Raw genomic sequence first — 25887 nt, forward strand, 5'->3', positions numbered from 1 at the left:
TGATGAGAGTGGTGGGGGGTGGGACATCAAGCATGGCAGCCTTGCCACCTCGCAAAAATGCAACCCCAACGAAAATAATGAAAACACACCTCTCCCCGTTGCAAACCCTCTTGCAAATGGGGTTTCAAAAAAACAGGGCGTAAGTGAAAATCGGTCCGGGTAGAGTACGACGGAACTAGTGGGTGTGGCCCGTGGAGAAGGTTGGTATGACTGCGGGCGACTGTGGAGGCGACCAGGGCCAACTAGCAACTCGACTTGGCCTGTGACGATTCATTCTGAATAATTGCATTCTGTCTCCCCTTCCAGCAAAATAAATTTGACCATTTTGGAACGATATAGAAACTTAAAATTCCCAAAAATTGTTTGCAGAAGAAAAAATATAACCGGAAACTAATCCAATATCAAAAACCTAAGTGTTTTAATTCGATTCCCTAAATTAAATGAATTTAACCGTATCCCTAAAAAGCAAAAAGATTTTTAATCGTTTTGAAGGGCGGAAAAAAAGAAACTGAAATGTTTTAAAAAAATTCAAAAAAACATTGTTTTAATTCAATACCCTTAATTAAGTGAATTAAACCGGATCCCTGGAAGGCACAAAAATTTTGAATTGTTTTGAAGGGCGGAAAATAGTCTAATCGAAAATATTTAGTCGAGGCAAAAAAACAAAAGTGGAATTTTTTTTTAAAAATTCAAAAAAACATTGTTTTAATTCAATTCCCTTAATTAAATTAATTAAACCGTATCCCTGGAAGGCACAAAAATTTTGAATTGTTTTGAAGGGCGGAAAATAGTCTAATCAAAAATATTTAGTCAAGGCAAAAAAACAAAAATGGAATTTTTTTTTAAAATTCAAAAAAACAATGTTTTAATTCAATTTGATTACGTTAATACAGCAAACCATCAGAGCAACTGGCACGAAAAGTTGTAATCGTTTTGAAGGGCGGAAACTAGTCTTTTTGTAAATTTTTATTCGAGGCAAAATCAAAAAATTTGAATTTCTCTCAAAAATTCAAAAACTGATCGTTTTAATTCGATTTGGTTATATAAATGAAGCAAACCATCAGAGCAACTGGCACGAAAATTTTGAACTGTTTTGAAGGTCGGAAAATAGTCTAATCGAAAATATTTAGTCGAGGCAAAAAAACAAAAATGGAATTTTTTTAAAAAATTCAAAAAAACAATGTTTTAATTCGATTTGATTACGTAAATACAGCAAACCATCAGAGCAACTGGCACGAAAAGTTGTAATCGTTTTGAAGGGCGGAAACTAGTCTTTTTGAAAATTTTTATTCGAGGCAAAATCAAAAAATTTGAATTTCTCACAAAAATTCAAAAACTGATCGTTTTAATTCGATTTGGTTAAATAAATGAAGCAAACCATCAGAGCAACTGGCACGAAAATTTTGAACTGTTTTGAAGGTCGGAAAATAGTCTAATCGAAAATATTTAGTCGAGGCAAAAAAACAAAAATGGAATTTTTTTAAAAAATTCAAAAAAACAATGTTTTAATTCGATTTGATTACGTAAATACAGCAAACCATCAGAGCAACTGGCACGAAAAGTTGTAATCGTTTTGAAGGGCGGAAACTAGTCTTTTTGTAAATTTTTATTCGAGGCAAAATCAAAAAATTTGAATTTCTCTCAAAAATTCAAAAACTGATCGTTTTAATTCGATTTGGTTATATAAATGAAGCAAACCATCAGAGCAACTGGCACGAAAATTTTGAACTGTTTTGAAGGTCGGAAAATAGTCTAATCGAAAATATTTAGTCGAGGCAAAAAAACAAAAATGGAATTTTTTTAAAAAATTCAAAAAAACAATGTTTTAATTCGATTTGATTACGTAAATACAGCAAACCATCAGAGCAACTGGCACGAAAAGTTGTAATCGTTTTGAAGGGCGGAAACTAGTCTTTTTGAAAATTTTTATTCGAGGCAAAATCAAAAAATTTGAATTTCTCACAAAAATTCAAAAACTGATCGTTTTAATTCGATTTGGTTAAATAAATGAAGCAAACCATCAGAGCAACTGGCACGAAAATTTTGAACTGTTTTGAAGGTCGGAAAATAGTCTAATCGAAAATATTTAGTCGAGGCAAAAAAACAAAAGTGGAATTTTTTTTTAAAAATTCAAAAAAACATTGTTTTAATTCAATTCCCTTAATTAAATTAATTAAACCGTATCCCTGGAAGGCACAAAAATTTTGAATTGTTTTGAAGGGCGGAAAATAGTCTAATCGAAAATATTTAGTCGAGAAGCAAAAAAACAAAAATGGAATTTCTCTAAAATTCAAAAAAACATTGTTTTAATTCAATTCCCTTAATTAAATTAATTAAACCGTATCCCTGGAAGGCACAAAAATTTTGAATTGTTTTGAAGGGCGGAAAATAGTCTAATCAAAAATATTTAGTCATGGCAAAAAAACAAAAATGGAATTTTTTTCTTAAAATTCAAAAAAACAATGTTTTAATTCAATTTGATTACGTTAATACAGCAAACCATCAGAGCAACTGGCACGAAAAGTTGTAATCGTTTTGAAGGGCGGAAACTAGTCTTTTTGTAAATTTTTATTCGAGGCAAAATCAAAAAATTTGAATTTCTCTCAAAAATTCAAAAACTGATCGTTTTAATTCGATTTGATTACGTAAATACAGCAAACCATCAGAGCAACTGGCACGAAAATTTTGAACTGTTTTGAAGGTCGGAAAATAGTCTAATCGAAAATATTTAGTCGAGGCAAAAAAACAAAAATGGAATTTTTTTAAAAAATTCAAAAAAACAATGTTTTAATTCGATTTGATTACGTAAATACAGCAAACCATAAGAGCAACTGGCACGAAAAGTTGTAATCGTTTTGAAGGGCGGAAACTAGTCTTTTTGTAAATTTTTATTCGAGGCAAAATCAAAAAATTTGAATTTCTCTCAAAAATTCAAAAACTGATCGTTTTAATTCGATTTGGTTATATAAATGAAGCAAACCATCAGAGCAACTGGCACGAAAATTTTGAACTGTTTTGAAGGTCGGAAAATAGTCTAATCGAAAATATTTAGTCGAGGCAAAAAAACAAAAGTGGAATTTTTTTTTAAAAATTCAAAAAAACATTGTTTTAATTCAATTCCCTTAATTAAATTAATTAAACCGTATCCCTGGAAGGCACAAAAATTTTGAATTGTTTTGAAGGGCGGAAAATAGTCTAATCAAAAATATTTAGTCAAGGCAAAAAAACAAAAATGGAATTTTTTTCTTAAAATTCAAAAAAACAATGTTTTAATTCAATTTGATTACGTTAATACAGCAAACCATAAGAGCAACTGGCACGAAAAGTTGTAATCGTTTTGAAGGGCGGAAACTAGTCTTTTTGTAAATTTTTATTCGAGGCAAAATCAAAAAATTTGAATTTCTCTCAAAAATTCAAAAACTGATCGTTTTAATTCGATTTGATTACGTAAATACAGCAAACCATCAGAGCAACTGGCACGAAAATTTTGAACTGTTTTGAAGGTCGGAAAATAGTCTAATCGAAAATATTTAGTCGAGGCAAAAAAACAAAAATGGAATTTTTTTAAAAAATTCAAAAAAACAATGTTTTAATTCGATTTGATTACGTAAATACAGCAAACCATAAGAGCAACTGGCACGAAAAGTTGTAATCGTTTTGAAGGGCGGAAACTAGTCTTTTTGTAAATTTTTATTCGAGGCAAAATCAAAAAATTTGAATTTCTCTCAAAAATTCAAAAACTGATCGTTTTAATTCGATTTGGTTATATAAATGAAGCAAACCATCAGAGCAACTGGCACGAAAATTTTGAACTGTTTTGAAGGTCGGAAAATAGTCTAATCGAAAATATTTAGTCGAGGCAAAAAAACAAAAGTGGAATTTTTTTTTAAAAATTCAAAAAAACATTGTTTTAATTCAATTCCCTTAATTAAATTAATTAAACCGTATCCCTGGAAGGCACAAAAATTTTGAATTGTTTTGAAGGGCGGAAAATAGTCTAATCAAAAATATTTAGTCAAGGCAAAAAAACAAAAATGGAATTTTTTTCTTAAAATTCAAAAAAACAATGTTTTAATTCAATTTGATTACGTTAATACAGCAAACCATAAGAGCAACTGGCACGAAAAGTTGTAATCGTTTTGAAGGGCGGAAACTAGTCTTTTTGTAAATTTTTATTCGAGGCAAAATCAAAAAATTTGAATTTCTCTCAAAAATTCAAAAACTGATCGTTTTAATTCGATTTGATTACGTAAATACAGCAAACCATCAGAGCAACTGGCACGAAAATTTTGAACTGTTTTGAAGGTCGGAAAATAGTCTAATCGAAAATATTTAGTCGAGGCAAAAAAACAAAAATGGAATTTTTTTTTAAAATTCAAAAAAACAATGTTTTAATTCAATTTGATTACGTTAATACAGCAAACCATCAGAGCAACTGGCACGAAAAGTTGTAATCGTTTTGAAGGGCGGAAACTAGTCTTTTTGAAAATTTTTATTCGAGGCAAAATCAAAAAATTTGAATTTCTCACAAAAATTCAAAAACTGATCGTTTTAATTCGATTTGGTTATATAAATGAAGCAAACCATCAGAGCAACTGGCACGAAAATTTTGAACTGTTTTGAAGGTCGGAAAATAGTCTAATCGAAAATATTTAGTCGAGGCAAAAAAACAAAAGTGGAATTTTTTTTTAAAAATTCAAAAAAACATTGTTTTAATTCAATTCCCTTAATTAAATTAATTAAACCGTATCCCTGGAAGGCACAAAAATTTTGAATTGTTTTGAAGGGCGGAAAATAGTCTAATCGAAAATATTTAGTCGAGAAGCAAAAAAACAAAAATGGAATTTCTCTAAAATTCAAAAAAACATTGTTTTAATTCAATTCCCTTAATTAAATTAATTAAACCGTATCCCTGGAAGGCACAAAAATTTTGAATTGTTTTGAAGGGCGGAAAATAGTCTAATCAAAAATATTTAGTCAAGGCAAAAAAACAAAAATGGAATTTTTTTTTAAAATTCAAAAAAACAATGTTTTAATTCAATTTGATTACGTTAATACAGCAAACCATCAGAGCAACTGGCACGAAAAGTTGTAATCGTTTTGAAGGGCGGAAACTAGTCTTTTTGTAAATTTTTATTCGAGGCAAAATCAAAAAATTTGAATTTCTCTCAAAAATTCAAAAACTGATCGTTTTAATTCGATTTGATTACGTAAATACAGCAAACCATCAGAGCAACTGGCACGAAAATTTTGAACTGTTTTGAAGGTCGGAAAATAGTCTAATCGAAAATATTTAGTCGAGGCAAAAAAACAAAAATGGAATTTTTTTAAAAAATTCAAAAAAACAATGTTTTAATTCGATTTGATTACGTAAATACAGCAAACCATAAGAGCAACTGGCACGAAAAGTTGTAATCGTTTTGAAGGGCGGAAACTAGTCTTTTTGTAAATTTTTATTCGAGGCAAAATCAAAAAATTTGAATTTCTCTCAAAAATTCAAAAACTGATCGTTTTAATTCGATTTGGTTATATAAATGAAGCAAACCATCAGAGCAACTGGCACGAAAATTTTGAACTGTTTTGAAGGTCGGAAAATAGTCTAATCGAAAATATTTAGTCGAGGCAAAAAAACAAAAGTGGAATTTTTTTCTAAAAATTCAAAAAAACATTGTTTTAATTCAGTTCCCTTAATTAAATTAATTAAACCGTATCCCTGGAAGGCACAAAAATTTTGAATTGTTTTGAAGGGCGGAAAATAGTCTAATCAAAAATATTTAGTCATGGCAAAAAAACAAAAATGGAATTTTTTTCTTAAAATTCAAAAAAACAATGTTTTAATTCAATTTGATTACGTTAATACAGCAAACCATCAGAGCAACTGGCACGAAAATTTTGAACTGTTTTGAAGGTCGGAAAATAGTCTAATCGAAAATATTTAGTCGAGGCAAAAAAACAAAAATGGAATTTTTTTTAAAAATTCAAAAAAACAATGTTTTAATTCGATTTGGTTATGTAAAAACAAATCCACTTTAAGATTAAACTTTACAAATCTCGCTGGAGCAAGTTTGCATTGAGAGAAATTCTGGTTTCAGGTTTAAGGTCAACCGAATTTAAATCTTGACTTGGAAGGAGACTGATAAAATGTTCGTCTTGAAGATAAATCCTCACTGGGTCAGCGTATGTTTGTGAGCCTGTGACAGCGAGGCTCATTGAATATCTGAAAACAGTGTTTGGGCTGGTGTTGCATTTTCAATTGTATGATCAATAATATTTTTTGATACCTTTTGTTTCTTTGAAGTCTTTGTCTATCATTCTCGAAGTCCGTCAAAAAGTCTTCAAGGGTTGGAAGTCTGATTGTAAGGTTGTGAAGGTCCTGATAGAGATATATCAGCTTTTTCAGAGCAATGGACGCCACGAGAATTACTGCCGAGCTTGCGAAGTGAAAGTTCTGGCAAAGGGTTGGCTGGTAAGCTAAAAAGTTTCCTTGAGTGTTTAAGGAACCAGAGGCTGCTACAGCCATTGCCAAACTTGAAGGACCTCTGGGCCCGTGATGCACTGCGATTGTTGCCCTTTAGATAATATAAATTTTTTTTATTAATTTAAATAATTGAAAGAACTGGGATCTCGACGATCCGGTCAACACTCACCTCATGGCTTGAGAGTTGAAAGAGTAGAAGTACCTTGCAAGCACAAAAATTGCAGCAACTCTCATAGTGCAGACATTGCTGTTCAGGCCAATGAGGGACAATGAAAGGGCGCTGTAGAAGCAGTCGCCAGCTCCTGTATTATGTGTTAAAATAAAATATATACAGTATTTCACTGCATTCTGATAAAGAGGAATGATATTGCAAAAGCTTGGAAAATGCTTGTTATTGCCAGTGCATAAACTCATCCCATAGGATTTAGTTCAAGCCTAAATCGACCTTAAAAGCACTGTATTATTCTGAGAATATTTGCTGGAAAGTTACCGCGCTTTTCAAATGGTAAGTGCTGTAGCCTTACTTGAAATCCGATTTTATTTCAAAACCAAGAGTTTCCCCAATAAGTGGCATACACCGTTGGACAGATCTCGACGAGAGGAATCGGAATATGCCAAGAAAATATGTTCAAGTACTGTAAATTTTGTAGAAAATTGGCAAAATTTGAATTTGTACTGTAAGAACGTCCTTTTGATTATTGCAAAAATTGTTTAGGAAATTGTTTATCGATCAATTGCTTTTGGCTTCCAACAATTATTAAAATAATTTTCAATTATTGCCCTGTAACATACCACCTTAATATTTACCCAAAGTTTTGATTGGTGTCATTCCATCAAGAATGCCAGGCTCTAGCATTTGTTGCAGACCAACTGCAATGTCACTATTGTATTGCGAAGACATCATCACTGTGTCGCACTCCCTGAGTTTGGTGATCATTTCTTCTATAAAAACTTTGAAAGGCCTTAGTTCAGCCTATTGAAAAAAATATTATAAATAATTAAGAGGTTAATCGCATCATTTCTCATTAAAAATACTTCCAAACTTCTTTTGCTTTCGCAACAAGCTGGATTATTGGATAAAGCTAAAAGAATGGTGGAAGAAGCCTGTTCAATCATGAGCCATGAAGCACTTTGGATTTGCGGCCTGTTTCTTGAGGTTGCCAAACCCATGTTATTAGGTGGAATGAGCATAGCCGGATTTGGTGCAATTCCAGGAGTCAGTTGTGGCGTTTGCTGCTGAGCTCCTTGTGAAATCACCTCCAAAACTACCGAATCCTTTAGACACATTTAAAGAAAGAATAGTTTGATTAATCTATATTTGAAAATATTTTCTAAATATTGTTAAATCACTAACAGAAAAGACAAATTCATTACCAACTCAGGAAATGGATGCGCATCTTCTCTGATCAAAATGCGCTGCGGGTATTCGATAGGATTGCTCGGGTATCCTGGGAAAACCTCTTTGACGGTCTCCAAAATGACCTCAAATCGCTGACCACTGTTGACTATTTTTGAGCCATCATCATTCACCATGTAATTGAGGAAGTAACATGCCCGCAGCAAGTGAGACTCCAAAACGGTCAATTGGAAACTGGAAATGCTGTCCTTGACCGCCCTCCAAAATCTTTCCACGGTGTTGGTGTGAACCAATCTATCTCTGGGGCTAACAAAGTTTTGGCTGTGGTTTACAGTTTGGTGTGTGCCACTTAGAAGCAAATCAACTCCTCCATAAGCTGCCCAGCAATCTGACATGATGATCGAGCCTGTAAATATTTTTTTATGTTTTTTTGTTTTAAATATATTTCATTTTGTAGAGATACACGGGGCCAAACTGGTATCGAAAAATTCAACAGGGCATTCTTCATTTTGGCGGCCCACGAGACCGTAGCGGTCCAAACCCCCTCCACCTGGCGTTTGCAAAAACCAAAAACCCGCATTTTTCCGGAAAACCCAATACATTGGAAAAACTGTATTATTTCTGAAATTTAACGCATTTTTCCAAAACAAATGCACTTTTATCGAAAAAAGGGTATCTTTAGCAATCAGGAAATGGTGAAAGATATTAAAAAATTTTCAACATTAAATAGAGTTTTGGCATTCATTTTGTTGTCTAGATTCGGCAATTTGGAAATATTTCACCGTGGTAAAACTTGAAGGGAACAAAGTTGTACAAATTAATACTGTCAAATTTACATTTTCAGATACAGACTCACTTAAGATCGGATGATAAATAATGGTATTGGAGTAATATTCATAATTGTAACAAGCGCTTCAGCGCTTATGCGACGAGTCGGGGGCTAATTCCAACCCCTCCAAACCACAATCAATGGCAGTGCCACCTCGAGCACCGGAGGGGGCCGACGGCGCCTGCGGCGCCGGAAATGACGAAAATGGCCGCTCGGGGAGCGAGTTCAGGTTGGCCACCCTGTGAAAGGTCGCCAGGGTGGGAAGGGGTGAGCACCCCGGCGAGACGCTTCCGGGAAGGGGTCGCGCGCGAAAATCACTCCACCGATCCAATTGTTAGACGAAGAAAACCGAGGCGGTTCGGTCAAGTGACCGGCAGATATTTGAAAATCAAAAACGATCGTGGCGGGGGCTGAATTTCCGCGGTGCGGTAAATAATGAGCCGTGCAATTCTAAAAAAATGGCACTCGGCGCCGCGCGGTGCTGTCGGCGCGCGCGTCGCTGAAAAGCGCTTCGCCGAAAAGTGCTTCGCCGCAAAACAAAATTTGTGTTGGCGGCGCCGCTCATTTATTTTTGTACTTAGGCAAAAACCGCGAAAAAATCGTTGAAATTCGACGTGGGAAAGGGTTTCAGGTCGGGGTACCCTGAAAAAGGTCAGCCGGTTGCGTCAGGTAAAAGTGCTTCGCGAGTACTTTGCATTGAAGGGTCATGGTAGATTCTACGACGAACGGTCGACTTTTGGCAAAAAAAATGAGTTTTGCTGTGCACGCTGCACCGCTCGTGCGAATTCAAAACGCACTTTTATGCAATCTTAAATAAACGAAGGAAGCGAAATGAATCGTTGCCGCTGGTAAAATTGCGTAGTAATAGTGCTCAGGGGGGACGACCTGAGGAAGGTTGGTGGTTTGAAGGGTGGGAAGTGGCCGCAAAGCAGCGTCAAACTTGCTAAAAAAAAACGCTGAAAATGCAATTAAATTCGGCCTGGGAATCGATCTCAGGTCGGGGGCCCCTGAGAAAGGTCGTTTGGGCACGCGAACGACGGGTAGCGGCGGGCCGTCGGGCATACTGGGCCCCCGCGCGGGCCCGCCGAAAAAAATAATTAACGTCCGAACCTCGTTTTTGGGCCTTCCGAATTTTATATCTCGGCCGCTATGGGAGTTACGAATTAAAACTTGTGTTCGTTAAATCGGCCAATAAATTCTGCGGGTGTCGGCATAATTTTCGTCCCCCCAACCCCAACGCACCCCCCGCTGCCCCGGAAAGACCCGCAAAAAGGCCCACTTGTGTTTTATTTTTTTTTAAATTCACCTGTAGGAGGAATCTTGGGTTTCTCTATTGAAAACGCGTTCGTGGGCCACCCTGCGTCAACCACCCGAGTTTCACCCCGATCCACCCCTTTCTGGCGATTTTTTTACCCGCGAGCATAGGGAGGCCGCTTGCAAATGGGGGCCCCCGGGGCCCCATGGGCCGGCGGCTAAAAAAACTCGGGGGCCCGGACCCCCCTCGGCCCCAGCCCCCCTGTCATGAAGCATTATATAGGAGGGCCACACGCTTAATTTTACCTTGCTCGATGAAATGGCTGATGATGGCGAATAGGGTTTCTCGGTCTCGACGGCGCACAAGAACTACAAAGGATTTCTTTGTTTCACGACAGATTCCACCGAATACCCAAATTTGTCTCTCCCCTAGTCGTGGGACTCTTCCTTGGTTGCTTTTTCTTTTTGCTACGAGGCTCTCGTCAATTTCAACAGTAAGACCTGGTCCACCGATCTTGTTGATTGCTTGGTCGTTGAGTAGTTTAATGCTGCAGGCTTCTCTACATAGAGAGTAGTAGTCAATGGCAGTGTCCTTTGATACACCGAAATGCTGCGCAGCAATTGTGACTGGCATCTCCATAGCGAAATAAAACAGCAATCCAAGATTCTTGAAAACAGCAGTAAAAACATGATTTTTTTAGAAAGCAATACTTAATATCTACTAACACAAATTATTATCCCTTCAACATTTATTTTGTTTATCAATTTACCACGGCTGTATAGTAGAACGTGTTCCAGAACTCAATGGCATTCAGCGAAAATTTATAAGCAATAAAAATTTGATGCCATTTAGTATTTTTTTAAATTATCAACTTTTTTAAAATGGCGTCTCTCATTTTCAAAATTTCAAAATTTTCCAGATCATCTTGCCATTTTTGATGGTTTGGTAAGTTTATTTGCGAAAATAAAGGCTGCAATAATAATTTTTATAATTCAAAACTTTTACCAAAATGTCACAAAATATGTGAACTGGAGGAGTCGGGAAATAAGGATAGGAACTGGAAATTCGTGGGAAAATATTTAATAGGACACCCGGAAGTTCCGGTAAATGAAAATAATTTTTCGGGACCAAGACTCTCAGGGAGAAAATTTGCTCCCCAAGAACCATTAATGTGAATTAATTAAGACATTAAGAAAAAATAAAATAACAGATTATATTAAAATAGAAAAGTATACCTGGTGAATCGCTAATTTGGACTTAGCGAACCATGTCAGGTTGGAAGGGGACATCTTCTTCCCACATTTGTTGACACCTTGACAGCATTTTAAAAAAAACCCTAGCTTTTCAGTTTTGTCCTTGCAAGGGCTCAGGAACACACCAGAACCACAGCTGAAATATCGGTTGCCCCGTCAAATACCTTATCTTATACACAGAATTGCGGGATATCAAAAGAAAAAGCATTTAAAGCCGGCCTCGGAATCGATCGCAGGTCACGAAACCCTGAGAAAGGTTGTTTGGGCATGCCAGGTAAAAGTGCTTCGTGAGAACTGTCGAATGAGGGGCCGTGGGCGACAAACAGTCGAATTTTCCCAAAAATAAAACCATTTTTTCGAAATTAATTCCTCTTCGCTATTCAAATTCCTCTTCGCTATTCAAATAGATTCAAAATAATTGGGCATGTTGCAGAGATGGTTTACTTCATTCACATAAATACATCAAATTAAAAGAAACAGATTTTTAATTTTAAAAGAAATTATTCCAGTTTTAATTTTTTGCCTCTGCTAAATATTTTCGATTATACTGTTTTCCGACCTTCAAAACGATTCAAAGTTTTTGTGCCTCTTAGGGATACGGTTTAATTCATTTAATTAACCAAATCAAATTAAAACAATAATTTTTTGAATTTTAAAAAAAAATTCAAGTTTTTGTCCTCGACCTAAAATTTTTCAACTTAGACTACTTGCCGACCTTCGAAACGATTACAACTTTTCGGGCCAGTTGCTCTGATGGTTTGCTGCATTTACATAACAAAATCGAAATAAAAAAAATGATTTTTTTAATATTAAGAGAGATTCCAGTTTAGGTTTTTCTTCTCAATACATTTTTTTCGAAATTAATTTCTTCCCGATGTTCAAAACAAATTAATTTTTTTTCCTGTAGCGGAAACAGTTTTATTTTTATAATTTACTAATTTCCTGACCGTGGCGCGTCAGTTTTATTGGTGGGTGGAGGGTTAATCGCCCACGACCCCTCCCTCAAAGCGTCTCGCCGAGGCCCCATTAGCCCTCACCTTACCCTGGTGACCTTTTTTTAAATTAGTGTTCGCACAAGTATTCGTTAGAAATAAATGTGAAAAAGCAGAAAAGACCAACGGACCGATTCCGTGGGTTCGCAACACGATGGAAAAATCGAGTTCTGTACTATATGTGAATGCAATTATGGCAAAAACTAAATAAAGCCTTACTTTGGGCAACAGTAGCTCCGATCCTTACGCAAAACCAGTCCCTTCTCGCTAAGGAATTCTTGCATAGATTTCAAATCATCAGGCTGGAAGAACGAGGAAAAATTTGTTGGCGTCAAGTAGATCTTAAAATTATTCCAATCCTGGACTGTCCGGACTGGTCCTTGAATGTTTGTCTGGATCAGATATATTTGAGAGCTCATGGTGTGATGCTCGCAAACTATAGACTATGTCGATGTAGCCGAAATATTAATTGAGGAATAAATATCTGTTATTGTTCTTCAATATCTTTAATTTAACAAAACTCCCGCCGCCCCCCTACACATTCCTCTGGAATCCCCCCACCCTACGAGAAAGGAGAGTCCAAGACATGAGCGCACGAGCTTCATCAAAGGAATCGACCAATCAGAATCTCGGCAGTAATCCAAATATATTATTGTGTCTTTGTGCACCAACGTGGTCATTGTTGCCTTTATAATTATATAATTTGTCGACAATTACTGTCTCGCAAAGGAATTATACCCGAAGACCGAATAATTATTTTTCGTGAGTATAACGGAATGTTTATATATTTTTGTTCAATGTTATTTGCACAGGAATGTGGTTTTCGTTATTTATTTCACTAAAAACATTTAATCAAAATAAATCTCATTTGAAATTACCACACTTAATATTTTAGGTTTTTCTTAAGTAGCAGAATGCCGGGTAGGAAAAAGCCATCGTTTGAGTTCTACGGCAATCTTATTGAACGAGACTGGAAGGAAAAAATCGTCAAATCTTTCGATGACGTAAGCAGTAGGTCATACCTGTGGACGTTGGTGTTGAAGAAAAAGAAGGGACAGAGAAGGCCAGCAATAGAACTAAATGTTCTACAGGCGTCTGTTACAAACAAAACCACAAAACTTCATCGGTTTTTAGAAACAGGTATGTTTTACATATGATAAAATGCCTTAATTTTTGGTGTAGGGCCTTTTTTGACGATTCAATTATTGCCATTCAACCGCCACTATATCTAGGTTCTGCCACATGTTATAACCTCAATGTGTTTCCTTTCAAATAGTCGGACTACGTTGTGGAAATTGTGCTTTGGAAAATCAACCAAGTGAAGAGGATTCCGAGTTGGATGAAGATGAAGAACTTTCAGACGAAAATGAGACGGCGCCTCAGGAGGAACCTGATCTCCAACTGCCAGAAGAATTGAAGGAAATGTACGCGCAACTAAAACTTTGCATTCCACGAATCGCCACAAAGAACTCTCAGCCATTAGGTTAATATTTCAAACCACTCTTTATAGAAAATTTTAACAAGTATTGAATTTTTTATATTCCAAAAAGGCTACGTTTTCGGGATGCCTAATGCAGGTTTCCTTGTAAATCTACAAAAGTTTAGCGAGACCTGCGTGGTTGACGCAGTTGAGGTCATTTTTCGTCAAGCCATCAGTTTAGGTGGTAAGTAGCTTAAATTTTTTTCCCCCATAGAATACGTGCGGTGTGGCGAAAATTTTGAGTGCCGAAGGCGCGACCCCCCGCCAAAGTTGCGCCGCCGGCCGAAACCGGCCGGCGTCCCTATGCTCGCGGGTAAAAAAATCGCTGATTCAGTGCCGATCGCCGCCAAACTCGGTGTGCCGACGGGCGGGGCCACCAGAACGAGGTTAACATGGGCAAAACCGCCGCCGCCCCCATAGGGCATTTTAAAAAAATTCCAAAGTTTTGGTTTTTTCGAGTTTGTTGGGGGGCGGCGGGGGTGCAGGGGGCGCAAAAGGGGCGAATACGACGCAGAATTTTGCGGCGCTATTAATGAACACCGGTTACGCTCTCTAGCACTAACAAGGCCGGAGTTGTGAATTTTTAAAGCGGAAAAACTACGCGCCGTGACATTCCAAAATGGTGTTTTTTTGGGACCGGCGGCGGTTCTACCGGACCAATCGCGGGTTTTTTGGAGTCGAAAAATCCGCCTTGACGCCGCCGGTCTGCGCGCGTCGAGTTTTCCAAAATCGGACCGTTTTTGAGTTCGCGGCGCCATTTTTGCCAAAAGTCCAAATTTTCGAAAATTTTTTTCACCCTGACCCGAGGTTTTCCCGGACATGCTGCCTAGCCATCTCACCTAGGCATCGGCCGAAGTGTATTTTGTGCGAGTTTTATCAAAATCATTCGAACAGTTTTCGCTGTGCTGAAAAGGAAAATTGGTGTTTTTTCGACATGCCGCTCATTTCGGCCGCCGAATCAAAAAATCGGGGACCTAAATCAAAAATCGTATGCGATTCTCGGCACGTAGCGACGCCCGCCGCAGCGGTCCATCGCCCGCAGGGCGGCGGGCGCGCGCGGACCTAAGGTCCGCGCGCGCTTCAAGCCGGGAGGCCCGCAGGGCCGGACGGCGGGCCGCGCAGTGGCCCGTCGGCGCGCGCAGCGCCAAGTGGCTCTGTGAGCCACTTGTAGCTGTACAAATTATATTCGTCTTCTACAAAAAATATTACTCAAATTTTAGTGCACCCTAACTTCCTGTCTGACAAATGGAGCATCCAACCAGAGATGACCTTGCTTGAGGGCCTGTGCTCACGAAATAAATTCCTGAACTGGCTTGGAAATCAATACCCTTCTGAATTTAATGGTATGTAAAACAAATTAAGTTGTATAAAATTATGTGTTTATTTGAAATGATCATTTTGAAGAGAATTCCATGCGGTGCTCAGTAAGCGAATTCTTACAATGCATCAATTTCAAGTCTTCACGCACCATTGGAACATGTCCAACATGCAAAGATATCGTGCAGAAGACACATACAGAGCCTATTATGAAAAACAACACGGATTGTTCAGACCTGATGCAACTTCAACAACATCTTGCAGAAGAAGTATGGATTACTTGCCAAAAGGTAAATTTTTCAAAACTATAAATATGAAAAAATAAAAGATTTCCCAATTTAGTGCAAAGTAAATTTTGCTGGGGCGCAAGAGCTGGAAAGCTTCATCGCCGTTGAAAACACGCTTAAATTGAGCAAGGGAAAATATATCAGAAAACAGAGAAAAGTCTCCATTGATGAGCCTCAGTCAACAAAGTCCTTTCATTATAAAGGTAGAGTATAAATTAATATTTATTAAAAATCAATTGCAAATCTCAACACAATTTTAATACAGGTAAACTATACAAACTGATGGCTATGGCCCACAACTCACTTCGCGGCCATGTAACTGCAGTTGTCTACATTGAGGATGGAGAAGAAAATGCCCTGGAATTTGACGATTTAAAATTCAAATCATCACTGGTGCCTAGGAAGGAAATCAACCCTGATTTTTTTTTTTATGTGTCTTCAGCTGAATAGAAAATAAAAACGAAACTATTTGAAACTATTTTCCGCCCTTCAAAATGATTCAAAATTTTTGTGCCTTCCAGGGATATGGTTTAATTAATTAAATTAAGGGAATTGAATTAAAACAATGTTTTTTTGAATTTTAAAAAATTCCATTTTTGTTTATTTGCCTTCATTAAATATTTTTGATTAGACTATTTTCCGCCCTTCAAAACAATTCAAAATTTTTGTGCCTTCCAGGGATATGGTTTAATTAATTTAATTAAGGGAATTGAATTAAAACAATGTTTTTTTGAATTTTAAAAAAATTCCATTTTTGTTTTTTTGCCTCGACTAAATATTTTCGATTAGACTATTTTCCGACCTTCAAAACAGTTCAAAATTTTCGTGCCAGTTGCTCTGATGGTTTGCTGTATTTACGTAATCAAATCGAATTAAAACGATCAGTTTTTGAATTTTTGAGAGAAATTCAAATTTTTTGATTTTGCCTCGAATAAAAATTTACAAAAAGACTAGTTTCCGCCCTTCAAAACGATTACAACTTTTCGTGCCAGTTGCTCTGATGGTTTGCTGTATTAACGTAATCAAATTGAATTAAAACATTGTTTTTTTGAATTTTTTAAAAAAATTCCATTTTTGTTTTTTTGCCTCGACTAAATATTTTCGATTAGACTATTTTCCGACCTTCAAAACAGTTCAAAATTTTCGTGCCAGTTGCTCTGATGGTTTGCTGTATTTACGTAATCAAATCGAATTAAAACGATCAGTTTTTGAATTTTTGAGAGAAATTCAAATTTTTTGATTTTGCCTCGAATAAAAATTTACAAAAAGACTAGTTTCCGCCCTTCAAAACGATTACAACTTTTCGTGCCAGTTGCTCTGATGGTTTGCTGTATTTACGTAATCAAATCGAATTAAAACATTGTTTTTTTGAATTTTTTAAAAAAATTCCATTTTTGTTTTTTTGCCTCGACTAAATATTTTCGATTAGACTATTTTCCGACCTTCAAAACAGTTCAAAATTTTCGTGCCAGTTGCTCTGATGGTTTGCTGTATTTACGTAATCAAATCGAATTAAAACGATCAGTTTTTGAATTTTTGAGAGAAATTCAAATTTTTTGATTTTGCCTCGAATAAAAATTTACAAAAAGACTAGTTTCCGCCCTTCAAAACGATTACAACTTTTCGTGCCAGTTGCTCTTATGGTTTGCTGTATTTACGTAATCAAATCGAATTAAAACATTGTTTTTTTGAATTTTTTAAAAAAATTCCACTTTTGTTTTTTTGCCTCGACTAAATATTTTCGATTAGACTATTTTCCGACCTTCAAAACAGTTCAAAATTTTCGTGCCAGTTGCTCTGATGGTTTGCTGTATTTACGTAATCAAATCGAATTAAAACGATCAGTTTTTGAATTTTTGAGAGAAATTCAAATTTTTTGATTTTGCCTCGAATAAAAATTTACAAAAAGACTAGTTTCCGCCCTTCAAAACGATTACAACTTTTCGTGCCAGTTGCTCTTATGGTTTGCTGTATTTACGTAATCAAATCGAATTAAAACATTGTTTTTTTGAATTTTTTAAAAAAATTCCATTTTTGTTTTTTTGCCTCGACTAAATATTTTCGATTAGACTATTTTCCGACCTTCAAAACAGTTCAAAATTTTCGTGCCAGTTGCTCTGATGGTTTGCTTCATTTATATAACCAAATCGAATTAAAACGATCAGTTTTTGAATTTTTGAGAGAAATTCAAATTTTTTGATTTTGCCTCGAATAAAAATTTACAAAAAGACTAGTTTCCGCCCTTCAAAACGATTACAACTTTTCGTGCCAGTTGCTCTTATGGTTTGCTGTATTTACGTAATCAAATCGAATTAAAACATTGTTTTTTTGAATTTTTTAAAAAAATTCCATTTTTGTTTTTTTGCCTCGACTAAATATTTTCGATTAGACTATTTTCCGACCTTCAAAACAGTTCAAAATTTTCGTGCCAGTTGCTCTGATGGTTTGCTTCATTTATATAACCAAATCGAATTAAAACGATCAGTTTTTGAATTTTTGAGAGAAATTCAAATTTTTTGATTTTGCCTCGAATAAAAATTTACAAAAAGACTAGTTTCCGCCCTTCAAAACGATTACAACTTTTCGTGCCAGTTGCTCTTATGGTTTGCTGTATTTACGTAATCAAATCGAATTAAAACATTGTTTTTTTTGAATTTTTAAAAAAATTCCATTTTTGTTTTTTTGCCTTGACTAAATATTTTTGATTAGACTATTTTCCGCCCTTCAAAACAATTCAAAATTTTCGTGCCAGTTGCTCTGATGGTTTGCTGTATTTACGTAATCAAATCGAATTAAAACGATCAGTTTTTGAATTTTTGAGAGAAATTCAAATTTTTTGATTTTGCCTCGAATAAAAATTTACAAAAAGACTAGTTTCCGCCCTTCAAAACGATTACAACTTTTCGTGCCAGTTGCTCTTATGGTTTGCTGTATTTACGTAATCAAATCGAATTAAAACATTGTTTTTTTTGAATTTTTAAAAAAATTCCATTTTTGTTTTTTTGCCTCGACTAAATATTTTCGATTAGACTATTTTCCGACCTTCAAAACAGTTCAAAATTTTCGTGCCAGTTGCTCTGATGGTTTGCTGTATTTACGTAATCAAATCGAATTAAAACGATCAGTTTTTGAATTTTTGAGAGAAATTCAAATTTTTTGATTTTGCCTCGAATAAAAATTTACAAAAAGACTAGTTTCCGCCCTTCAAAACGATTACAACTTTTCGTGCCAGTTGCTCTTATGGTTTGCTGTATTAACGTAATCAAATTGAATTAAAACATTGTTTTTTTGAATTTTAAGAAAAAAATTCCATTTTTGTTTTTTTGCCTTGACTAAATATTTTTGATTAGACTATTTTCCGCCCTTCAAAACAATTCAAAATTTTTGTGCCTTCCAGGGATACGGTTTAATTAATTTAATTAAGGGAATTGAATTAAAACAATGTTTTTTTGAATTTTTAAAAAAAAATTCCACTTTTGTTTTTTTGCCTCGACTAAATATTTTCGATTAGACTATTTTCCGCCCTTCAAAACAATTCAAAATTTTTGTGCCTTCCAGGGATCCGGTTTAATTCACTTAATTAAGGGTATTGAATTAAAACAATGTTTTTTTGAATTTTTTTAAAACATTTCAGTTTCTTTTTTTCCGCCCTTCAAAACGATTAAAAATCTTTTTGCCTTCCAGGGATACGGTTTAATTAATTTAATTAAGGGAATTGAATTAAAACAATGTTTTTTTGAATTTTTAAAAAAAAATTCCACTTTTGTTTTTTTGCCTCGACTAAATATTTTCGATTAGACTATTTTCCGCCCTTCAAAACAATTCAAAATTTTTGTGCCTTCCAGGGATCCGGTTTAATTCACTTAATTAAGGGTATTGAATTAAAACAATGTTTTTTTGAATTTTTTTAAAACATTTCAGTTTCTTTTTTTCCGCCCTTCAAAACGATTAAAAATCTTTTTGCTTTTTAGGGATACGGTTAAATTCATTTAATTTAGGGAATCGAATTAAAACACTTAGGTTTTTGATATTGGATTAGTTTCCGGTTATATTTTTTCTTCTGCAAACAATTTTTGGGAATTTTAAGTTTCTATATCGTTCCAAAATGGTCAAATCTATTTTGCTGGAAGGGGAGACAGAATGCAATTATTCAGAATGAATCGTCACAGGCCAAGTCGAGTTGCTAGTTGGCCCTGGTCGCCTCCACAGTCGCCCGCAGTCATACCAACCTTCTCCACGGGCCACACCCACTAGTTCCGTTGTACTCTACCCAAACCTGAAAATCTAATATTTCCACTTGGATAACCACTGTCAGTCTATTTTTAAGTAAATTTAGAATTTTTAAGATCACTTTTAATGAGCCTCTCTTGAATATGGTGTGCAAATAAAAACACTGCATTAAAATCATGTTTTTGTTTACGTTTTATTTGCTTGATACCGAATCACTATAATTCAATGATCTAAAATAGCTCTCTAGATCCTGGAATATAATTTCATTGATCAATCGACCCAAGCTGGTGTGTTGCCATGGCATTTAAATTTTGTAATTTTTTCTACTTTCAGTGAAAAAGCTTTGGCAGCAACAGGTAACCGGAGTGTCCAGTTGGCTTCAGACTGGTTGCTCGCTCACGTGCATGACCCTTTGCTCGATGACATCAGTCCCCGAGAGTACATCCTGTACCTCTGTCCAACTGGTCCGCTCTTAGAAGAGCTAGAAGGCTTCTGGGAAAAATCCCTTGCCGAGTGTGGCTGGAATGGCGCGCACAATTTCATGCCTCATATCACCCTTGAGTCATTCTTCAAGGTCTGGATTGACTTATTAAATGAAGTGTCATATTCATAATTTGGTTTCTTCATTAAGGTCCATGACGAGGACGCCCCAGAAATTATTCAAACCCTGAAAGATCTGATTGATCGACACCCTCTGTTAGAAATAGGAGAGAAAATGAAGCTAGAGTCATACACATCACAAAATTTTATGGGCTTCTTTGTTACTGAGGAAGCAGGAAACAAGTTGAAACGCTTAGCAAAGCAATTTGTTCAAAATGTGTCAAATACTGGTGCGTGCGAACCAAGCTATTTTGTATGGTGTGTAATAAATATCAATATTATTTCAGCTGTGTTTATTGAGCCTCATGTGAAATCTCTGCATTTGACCTTGGCATATCAATTTCAGTCTAATCAGTTTGTTGGTCTGCAAGAGTTGGTCGAAGATTTGACACCTACTTTGCCTTCTTGTTGGGAATTGCGTCTGTACTCTCGGGATCCTAGGATTGCTGGTCACCAGGTGTGTAAAACCATGTCTTAATTTGAAATAGTCTTAATATTTTATCAATCTATAATTGCATGTGTATTTTTCAAACAAAGAAAGGCTTTATTCAAAGGGATGGCACAGAAGTCTAAAAGCTGGGAGAAATAACAATATTTTAACATCTCTTTTAATTATAAAAATAATTCTTCTGAGGCATATCTAGACATCTTAATCAGAAGTGGTGCTCAATCTGAAACATATTAAATTTAATTTTATTAATTTGTGTTGCAGGTTCACAAAGTGCTTTATTCACACATTCCGAGAGAGCCAGATGAATTGGAACTGAGGATAGGGGACTACATTTATTTAAGTGCAGAGAATATTGCAACAAGTTCTGACGGATGGGTGGAGGGAGTTTCTTGGCTCACAGGTAAGCATTTAGCTTTCAGTTTATTTATCACATATAATTTATTACAACATTTAAAACAACGCGTATATTCGCTAGCAAGTCGTGACGCGCATGTGTCTTGGCCGGCAAAAAGCGGATAATGTTTTGAACGCTTCTGTTATTGACTGGCCTACATAAAAGCTTGCGAGGAATAGGACTTTTAGATTTGTTGGCTCATGCATGGGATGCTTTTAACATTTGAATCGAGTTTTCCCAAGACGGAATATCTACAGCCAACTAACTGCGTGTAAGTTTCTCTCTCTGGGTACCAAAACATCAGTCACTTAAGTTTGAAAGCGAGTGTATGAAGAAATCACTTGATTTAGAAGCCATGATAAAAATCAAAATTTCCATCAGACTGTGTATGTCTATTGCCGAGATTTTTCATAAAATAACGTTCCGAACAATGTTCAATGAGTAAGTCATAGTTTCGTAATTTCCAGCTAAGGTGAGCGACGCAAGGATAAAATTTTAGGCAGTCATATCTTTCATTACGTAAAACTTGTCTTTGTTCCAAATCACGGGACTAAACTGTTATTTTTGGATGGTTATGAATTTAAAAATGAGGAAGTTAGTGAAACCAGCGAAAAAGGAACAAAAATTATTGTTTTGATTCATTAATTCAATTCTTGCTGGTTGGGGTCGATATTTTTCAATTGAGCCTCGTTTAACTGAGATTTAAAACTAAAAACGGATGGATTAGTATGGCTGGTCACAATATTGGTTGTGCACAAATATGTGATTTAATTTAAGGTTCAATAATATTATATTTTAGTTTGGTGACTGGTAGGAAAACTCTTTTAAACAAAAATGCAATTCAATATTGCTTCTATTTGGATTGGCTTATCACTTATGAGACGATTGCACCCCTTATTTTGAACAACTTGCATCTAAATAACACCAGAAACGAATAACAAGGGTTCATAGGACTCGGAGGGAGTAGCCCAGTCCAGAAAAGGACCAAAATGTTGTTGCATCCACACACGTCTCTTTTGTTAAAGCGCTAGACGAGCAATATTGTTCCATTGAAATCAATGCACGCATGCAAGAATAAGCAAATCTGCCAATAGCGAGTTGAGAAGCTTTCGCGACTCTTCCAAATCTGCATGAGCTTGTCATGGCAATGAAAGTGAGGCAAACAGGGGGATTCGGCTCGCACTTGACCACCAAACCTCGGATTCTTACATTACACGCACGTAGAGCATGCGCTCAAAAATGCGAGCCTTCAACTTGTTAAAAAAGACATTATCAATACCTCCACAGTCCAAAAAATTCCTACAAATTGTTTTCGCCTAGTTTGTACCTGCAAGGGGCCTTGAACAATTATTGCTGGGTGTTAGAAGCTCTTATTTTTCTTAGATAACAGTTACGTTAGTTTTATCACACTCCTGGGGCTCTGCAAAGCTTTTTCTAAGTGGGAGAGATAGTCGCTCTTTCCTTATTGCTTTTGAAATTTGACATTTAGTTTATTCCGTGCTTGTCTCTAGGTTGCACGGGCTACTTGCCACTGAACTACACTGAAAGGACTGCTGAGTCAGACGCTTGGACTCTTCACAGGTAAATATTGGAGATTTTTTTTATATTAGAGTTTCACAAGGAATCACGCGCGTTGCAGATCTATACCACTGTATGATACCAAGGAATTGGTTGATTCTGAAATTGAGATTATTGCACCCAAAAGACTGAATCCAGCTATCAAAATGTCAGTAGAGCTGCTGTCAGAAAATGAAATAGTGCCACGTGAGGAAAAGAAGCTGTATGAAAATATAGACTTCACTGGCAAACCTGCTACGGTAAAATTCTTCCAGCTCCTTGATATTATTTAGAAATTAAACTTTGCCATCACAGGAGGTGAAAGAAAATGGCATTGCAACGGAATTGGGGCCTCGTCAGATTTACATCTCCAGACACGGTGAGAGAGTAGACTTCACCTTTGGAACGTGGATTCCATACTGTTTTGACGAATCTGGTGAGTAAAATGAAAGCCCGAGGACCTATTTTGCTTATTGTGTCAACCATCTCATAGGTGGTTATCTGAGGAAAGATTTAAACATGCCCCTGAGTGTTCCTAAAAGGCAAACCGGCCCGCAAGGCTTTGCGAAAGACTGCCCACTGACCAGAGTCGGTGAATTGCAAGCCTTTTTGGTTGGTGAAGCCATGAGAGATGCAAAAGTGCAAATCCACCATGTTTACTGCTCACCCTCCCTCCGTTGCATTCAGACTTGTACTGGGATCCTCAAAGGTTAGTTAATACAAACTTAAATCACGAGAGTACAATGATTAAATGAGCAGGACTTGGAAACACTTCATTGAAAATCAACATTGAGCCTGCTCTGTTTGAGTGGCTGGGATGGTATTCTGAATCAACACCGATCTGGCTGACTAGTGAGGAACTATTGAAAGCAGGCTTTCGTATCAACCTTGACTACAAGCCAATGGTCTGTGGAGAAGAATTGCTCAGCAAGGGAGAATCTTGCGAACAGTACTACATTAGAAGCTACTTCTTCACTGAAAAAGTGATTAAGGACACTTCAGAGAAAGGTATATCCTGCGAATTGGTTCTAGAGTTTTTTATAATTTGTGCAGTAAGTAGATTTTAATGATATTTGTTCAAAATGAAAAATCAGCTCTGTGACCAAACCGTCTGTTTACAGAGCGCAAAAGATGGTATTGGATAGAACCGTGATCCAAAATAGGAAATGAGTTTTCTTTAGTTTTAAAAAATTTGCGGATTTCATAGGCTCTTACTTAATATTTTAATGCCATTTCTATTAAGTTAATTAGAAACATCCATTCCGAATGGGAGCATAATTTAGATTTAGTGAACTCTATTCAGTCACATTTTAAAAGCTGTGAATATGAACTATCAATGGTCACTGACAGAGTTTAAATACTTTGTCTCTACCAATTTTACCTTTTTCAACGCATCATATCTAACAATAAGTTATTGCTATTTTTTAATTAAAATTTTCCAACTTAATTATTTTGACAAACTAAATATTTCCCTCAGGAGGGAATGTTCTGCTTGTGGGCCACGCAGCAACTTTGGACACATGCTCAAGGCAGGTGATGGGTGGCTCGCCACTGGCCGTCCAGGAAATGCAGGGCATGCTCAAGAAAATCCCCTACTGCAGTACCACCATGATGGAGCATGGTGAGGACAACCAGTGGCGACTGAAAGACACGCCGTTCCCACCGATCACACACTCAAACAACATACGATTTGACTGGCGAATCTTGCAAAGCATCCAGAGTAAACAATAGCTAACACTCCTACCCCTGTTATAAGGGCCAACCAAATACACATACTGGACAACCAAACCAAACTGATTAAATCGGGTATAGCAAGGCAAGCCTTCCTAGTTACATATTTAATGGATAAAGCGCGACTTTAAAAGTATTGCGGAGCTTTACTTAAAAATATTTATTGTGTGTATTTATATTATGTTATCCACCTCATATGGGTATTATTATTATTTGTTATTCATTTCAACAATAAAAAATGTCACAAAAGAGCAACAAAACCAATTGCTGGCAGTTTTACCTTAAGCAAATCCACCCTCCTTGAGCTTTGCAGCCAGGGTGTCGACGTCAGGCACAATTGATCCTGCTTGACGGACGGGCGGATCCTCAACGCTGACAACCTCTTGGTGCGCCTTGATTTCCACACCCAGGTCCTTGGGCGTGAGTTTCTTCAGCGGTTTCTTTTTAGCTTTCTGTTTGATCATAAATTAAATTTCATCTCAATTTATTTTTAATTATTAACTAACCATGATGTTGGGAAGAGTGGCATAGCGAGGCTCATTAAGACGAAGATCAGCACTCAGAACAGCAGGAGTTTTAACCTTCACAGTCTCCAAACCGCCGTCGATTTCACGAACAATAGTCAAAATTCCGTCACCCTTCTCGATCTAAAATATTTTTGTCTAGACTGGACCAATTTGTTTAAATATAAAGTTTATATACCTTGGAAGCGAAGGTTCCCTGAGGCCAATCCAGGAGAGCAGCGGTCATTTGAGCGGTTTGGTTGCAGTCATCATCAATGGCCTGTGACCCAAAAATTTAGCAAAATAATCACAAGCTCAGGAATATTGCTCTCACCTGCTTTCCAACGATAACAAGGTCAGCCTTTTCGTCTTGTGCAAGCTTGGCAAGAATCTTAGAGACGTGAATAGGCTGAAGAGTGTCCAAATCCTTGCCTGTCACTTCAACGTGAATCGCTTTGTCGACTCCCATGGCAAGTGCCGTTCTCAAGGTTTCCTAAAATAAAATATTCGGTCTATAGAATAGAATTTATTATATTTGATTAAGTTACAATACCTGAGCCTGAGTTGGTCCGCAAGACACAGCAATAACTTCTGTAGCCAGTTTCTTCTCCTTCATGCGAACGGCCTCTTCGACAGCGATTTCATCGAAGGGGTTCATGGAGTGCTTAACTCCCTCGGTAACAACGCCTGATTTGTCAGGCTTGACCCGAATCTATTAAAATACGTAAATTAAACTTGCATATTTTCATCTTCTCTGAATATTGAATGTTTAAGGGCTGACCCTTGCACTATTAATGAGAGGTGGTGCTCACAAGACGTGTTTATAAGGCAACATTTTGATGACCTATTATTGCCTGTTCCAAATGTTAGGGTGCGGAAACTTTAGGACAACACGAAAGAACCATAAGTCAAAATATGATTTTGAAATATCTTACCTTGACAGCATAATCGATAACTCTTTTAACTCCGACTAAAACACGAGCCATTTTCGGTGCCTGATTATTTTCTTGCGGCTGCCAGCTGGAGGGAGGAGACGTTCTCAATCAGTTAGCGAGGTGCACGAGCCAATGTTGCCAACATTATTTTCCACTGCCGAAGTTACGTAACGAAAATGATTTCGAATTTCGAATCACATATAATTTTTAAACATTACAGTGCATTACATACAAAACC

General features: G+C 36.4%; 3 protein-coding genes and 1 long non-coding RNA gene across 5 annotated transcripts; 2 read left to right on the plus strand and 2 right to left on the minus strand.

The window, feature by feature from the left end:
* On the plus strand, positions 1-24475 carry Epp (Ecdysteroid phosphate phosphatase). 2 transcript variants are annotated; one of them, XM_065476603.1, is made up of 11 exons: positions 2-139; positions 19812-20052; positions 20110-20308; positions 20366-20535; positions 20791-20929; positions 22435-22504; positions 22563-22740; positions 22796-22916; positions 22974-23189; positions 23240-23488; positions 23958-24475. In XM_065476603.1, the coding sequence occupies exons 1-11, from the start codon at positions 3-5 to the stop codon at positions 24209-24211; spliced, it is 1974 nt and encodes a 657-aa protein (XP_065332675.1). In that variant the 5' UTR covers position 2; the 3' UTR covers positions 24212-24475. The 2 variants fall into 2 exon arrangements, with proteins under 2 accessions (XP_065332668.1, XP_065332675.1); XM_065476596.1 differs by having other exon boundaries at positions 1-139; positions 20110-20535.
* On the minus strand, positions 5920-10448 carry LOC135948457 (uncharacterized). Its single transcript, XR_010575820.1, has 5 exons — positions 10225-10448; positions 7853-8241; positions 6648-7753; positions 6282-6569; positions 5920-6217 (listed from the first exon to the last, which is right to left on the minus strand). It is a non-coding gene; the product is annotated as an uncharacterized LOC135948457 (long non-coding RNA).
* Positions 13079-15698, plus strand: LOC135934659 (uncharacterized). The gene is made up of 7 exons (XM_065476569.1): positions 13079-13304; positions 13441-13647; positions 13715-13828; positions 14865-14987; positions 15049-15251; positions 15304-15451; positions 15514-15698. The coding sequence occupies exons 1-7, from the start codon at positions 13079-13081 to the stop codon at positions 15696-15698; spliced, it is 1206 nt and encodes a 401-aa protein (XP_065332641.1).
* Positions 20600-25794, minus strand: Etfb (Electron transfer flavoprotein beta subunit). Its single transcript, XM_065476615.1, has 7 exons — positions 25650-25794; positions 25268-25426; positions 25049-25207; positions 24914-24994; positions 24718-24858; positions 24492-24663; positions 20600-20749 (listed from the first exon to the last, which is right to left on the minus strand). The coding sequence occupies exons 1-6, from the start codon at positions 25698-25700 to the stop codon at positions 24493-24495; spliced, it is 762 nt and encodes a 253-aa protein (XP_065332687.1). The 5' UTR covers positions 25701-25794; the 3' UTR covers positions 20600-20749; position 24492.
* Between the last annotated feature and the right edge of the window lie 93 nt (positions 25795-25887).

Source organism: Cloeon dipterum, chromosome 1, assembly GCF_949628265.1.
Source record: "Cloeon dipterum chromosome 1, ieCloDipt1.1, whole genome shotgun sequence".
Taxonomy (NCBI): Eukaryota; Metazoa; Arthropoda; class Insecta; order Ephemeroptera; family Baetidae; genus Cloeon; species Cloeon dipterum.

Bases quoted from the DNA above. Each gene is read 5' to 3' on its own strand.
- Epp (XM_065476596.1), top strand. From the start codon at position 3: ATGAGAGTGGTGGGGGGTGGGACATCAAGCATGGCAGCCTTGCCACCT. The intron at 20,930-22,434 runs GTAAGCATTTAG...GCTTGTCTCTAG, and splicing joins GGGAGTTTCTTGGCTCACAG to GTTGCACGGGCTACTTGCCA. The intron at 23,190-23,239 runs GTTAGTTAATAC...TTAAATGAGCAG, and splicing joins TTGTACTGGGATCCTCAAAG to GACTTGGAAACACTTCATTG.
- LOC135934659 (XM_065476569.1), top strand. From the start codon at position 13,079: ATGCCGGGTAGGAAAAAGCCATCGTTTGAGTTCTACGGCAATCTTATT. The intron at 13,305-13,440 runs GTATGTTTTACA...CCTTTCAAATAG, and splicing joins TCATCGGTTTTTAGAAACAG to TCGGACTACGTTGTGGAAAT. The intron at 14,988-15,048 runs GTATGTAAAACA...ATCATTTTGAAG, and splicing joins ATACCCTTCTGAATTTAATG to AGAATTCCATGCGGTGCTCA.
- Etfb (XM_065476615.1), bottom strand. From the start codon at position 25,700: ATGGCTCGTGTTTTAGTCGGAGTTAAAAGAGTTATCGATTATGCTGTC. The intron at 24,859-24,913 runs GTATATAAACTT...AAAATATTTTAG, and splicing joins AGGGAACCTTCGCTTCCAAG to ATCGAGAAGGGTGACGGAAT. The intron at 24,664-24,717 runs GTTAGTTAATAA...ATGATCAAACAG, and splicing joins CCACTCTTCCCAACATCATG to AAAGCTAAAAAGAAACCGCT.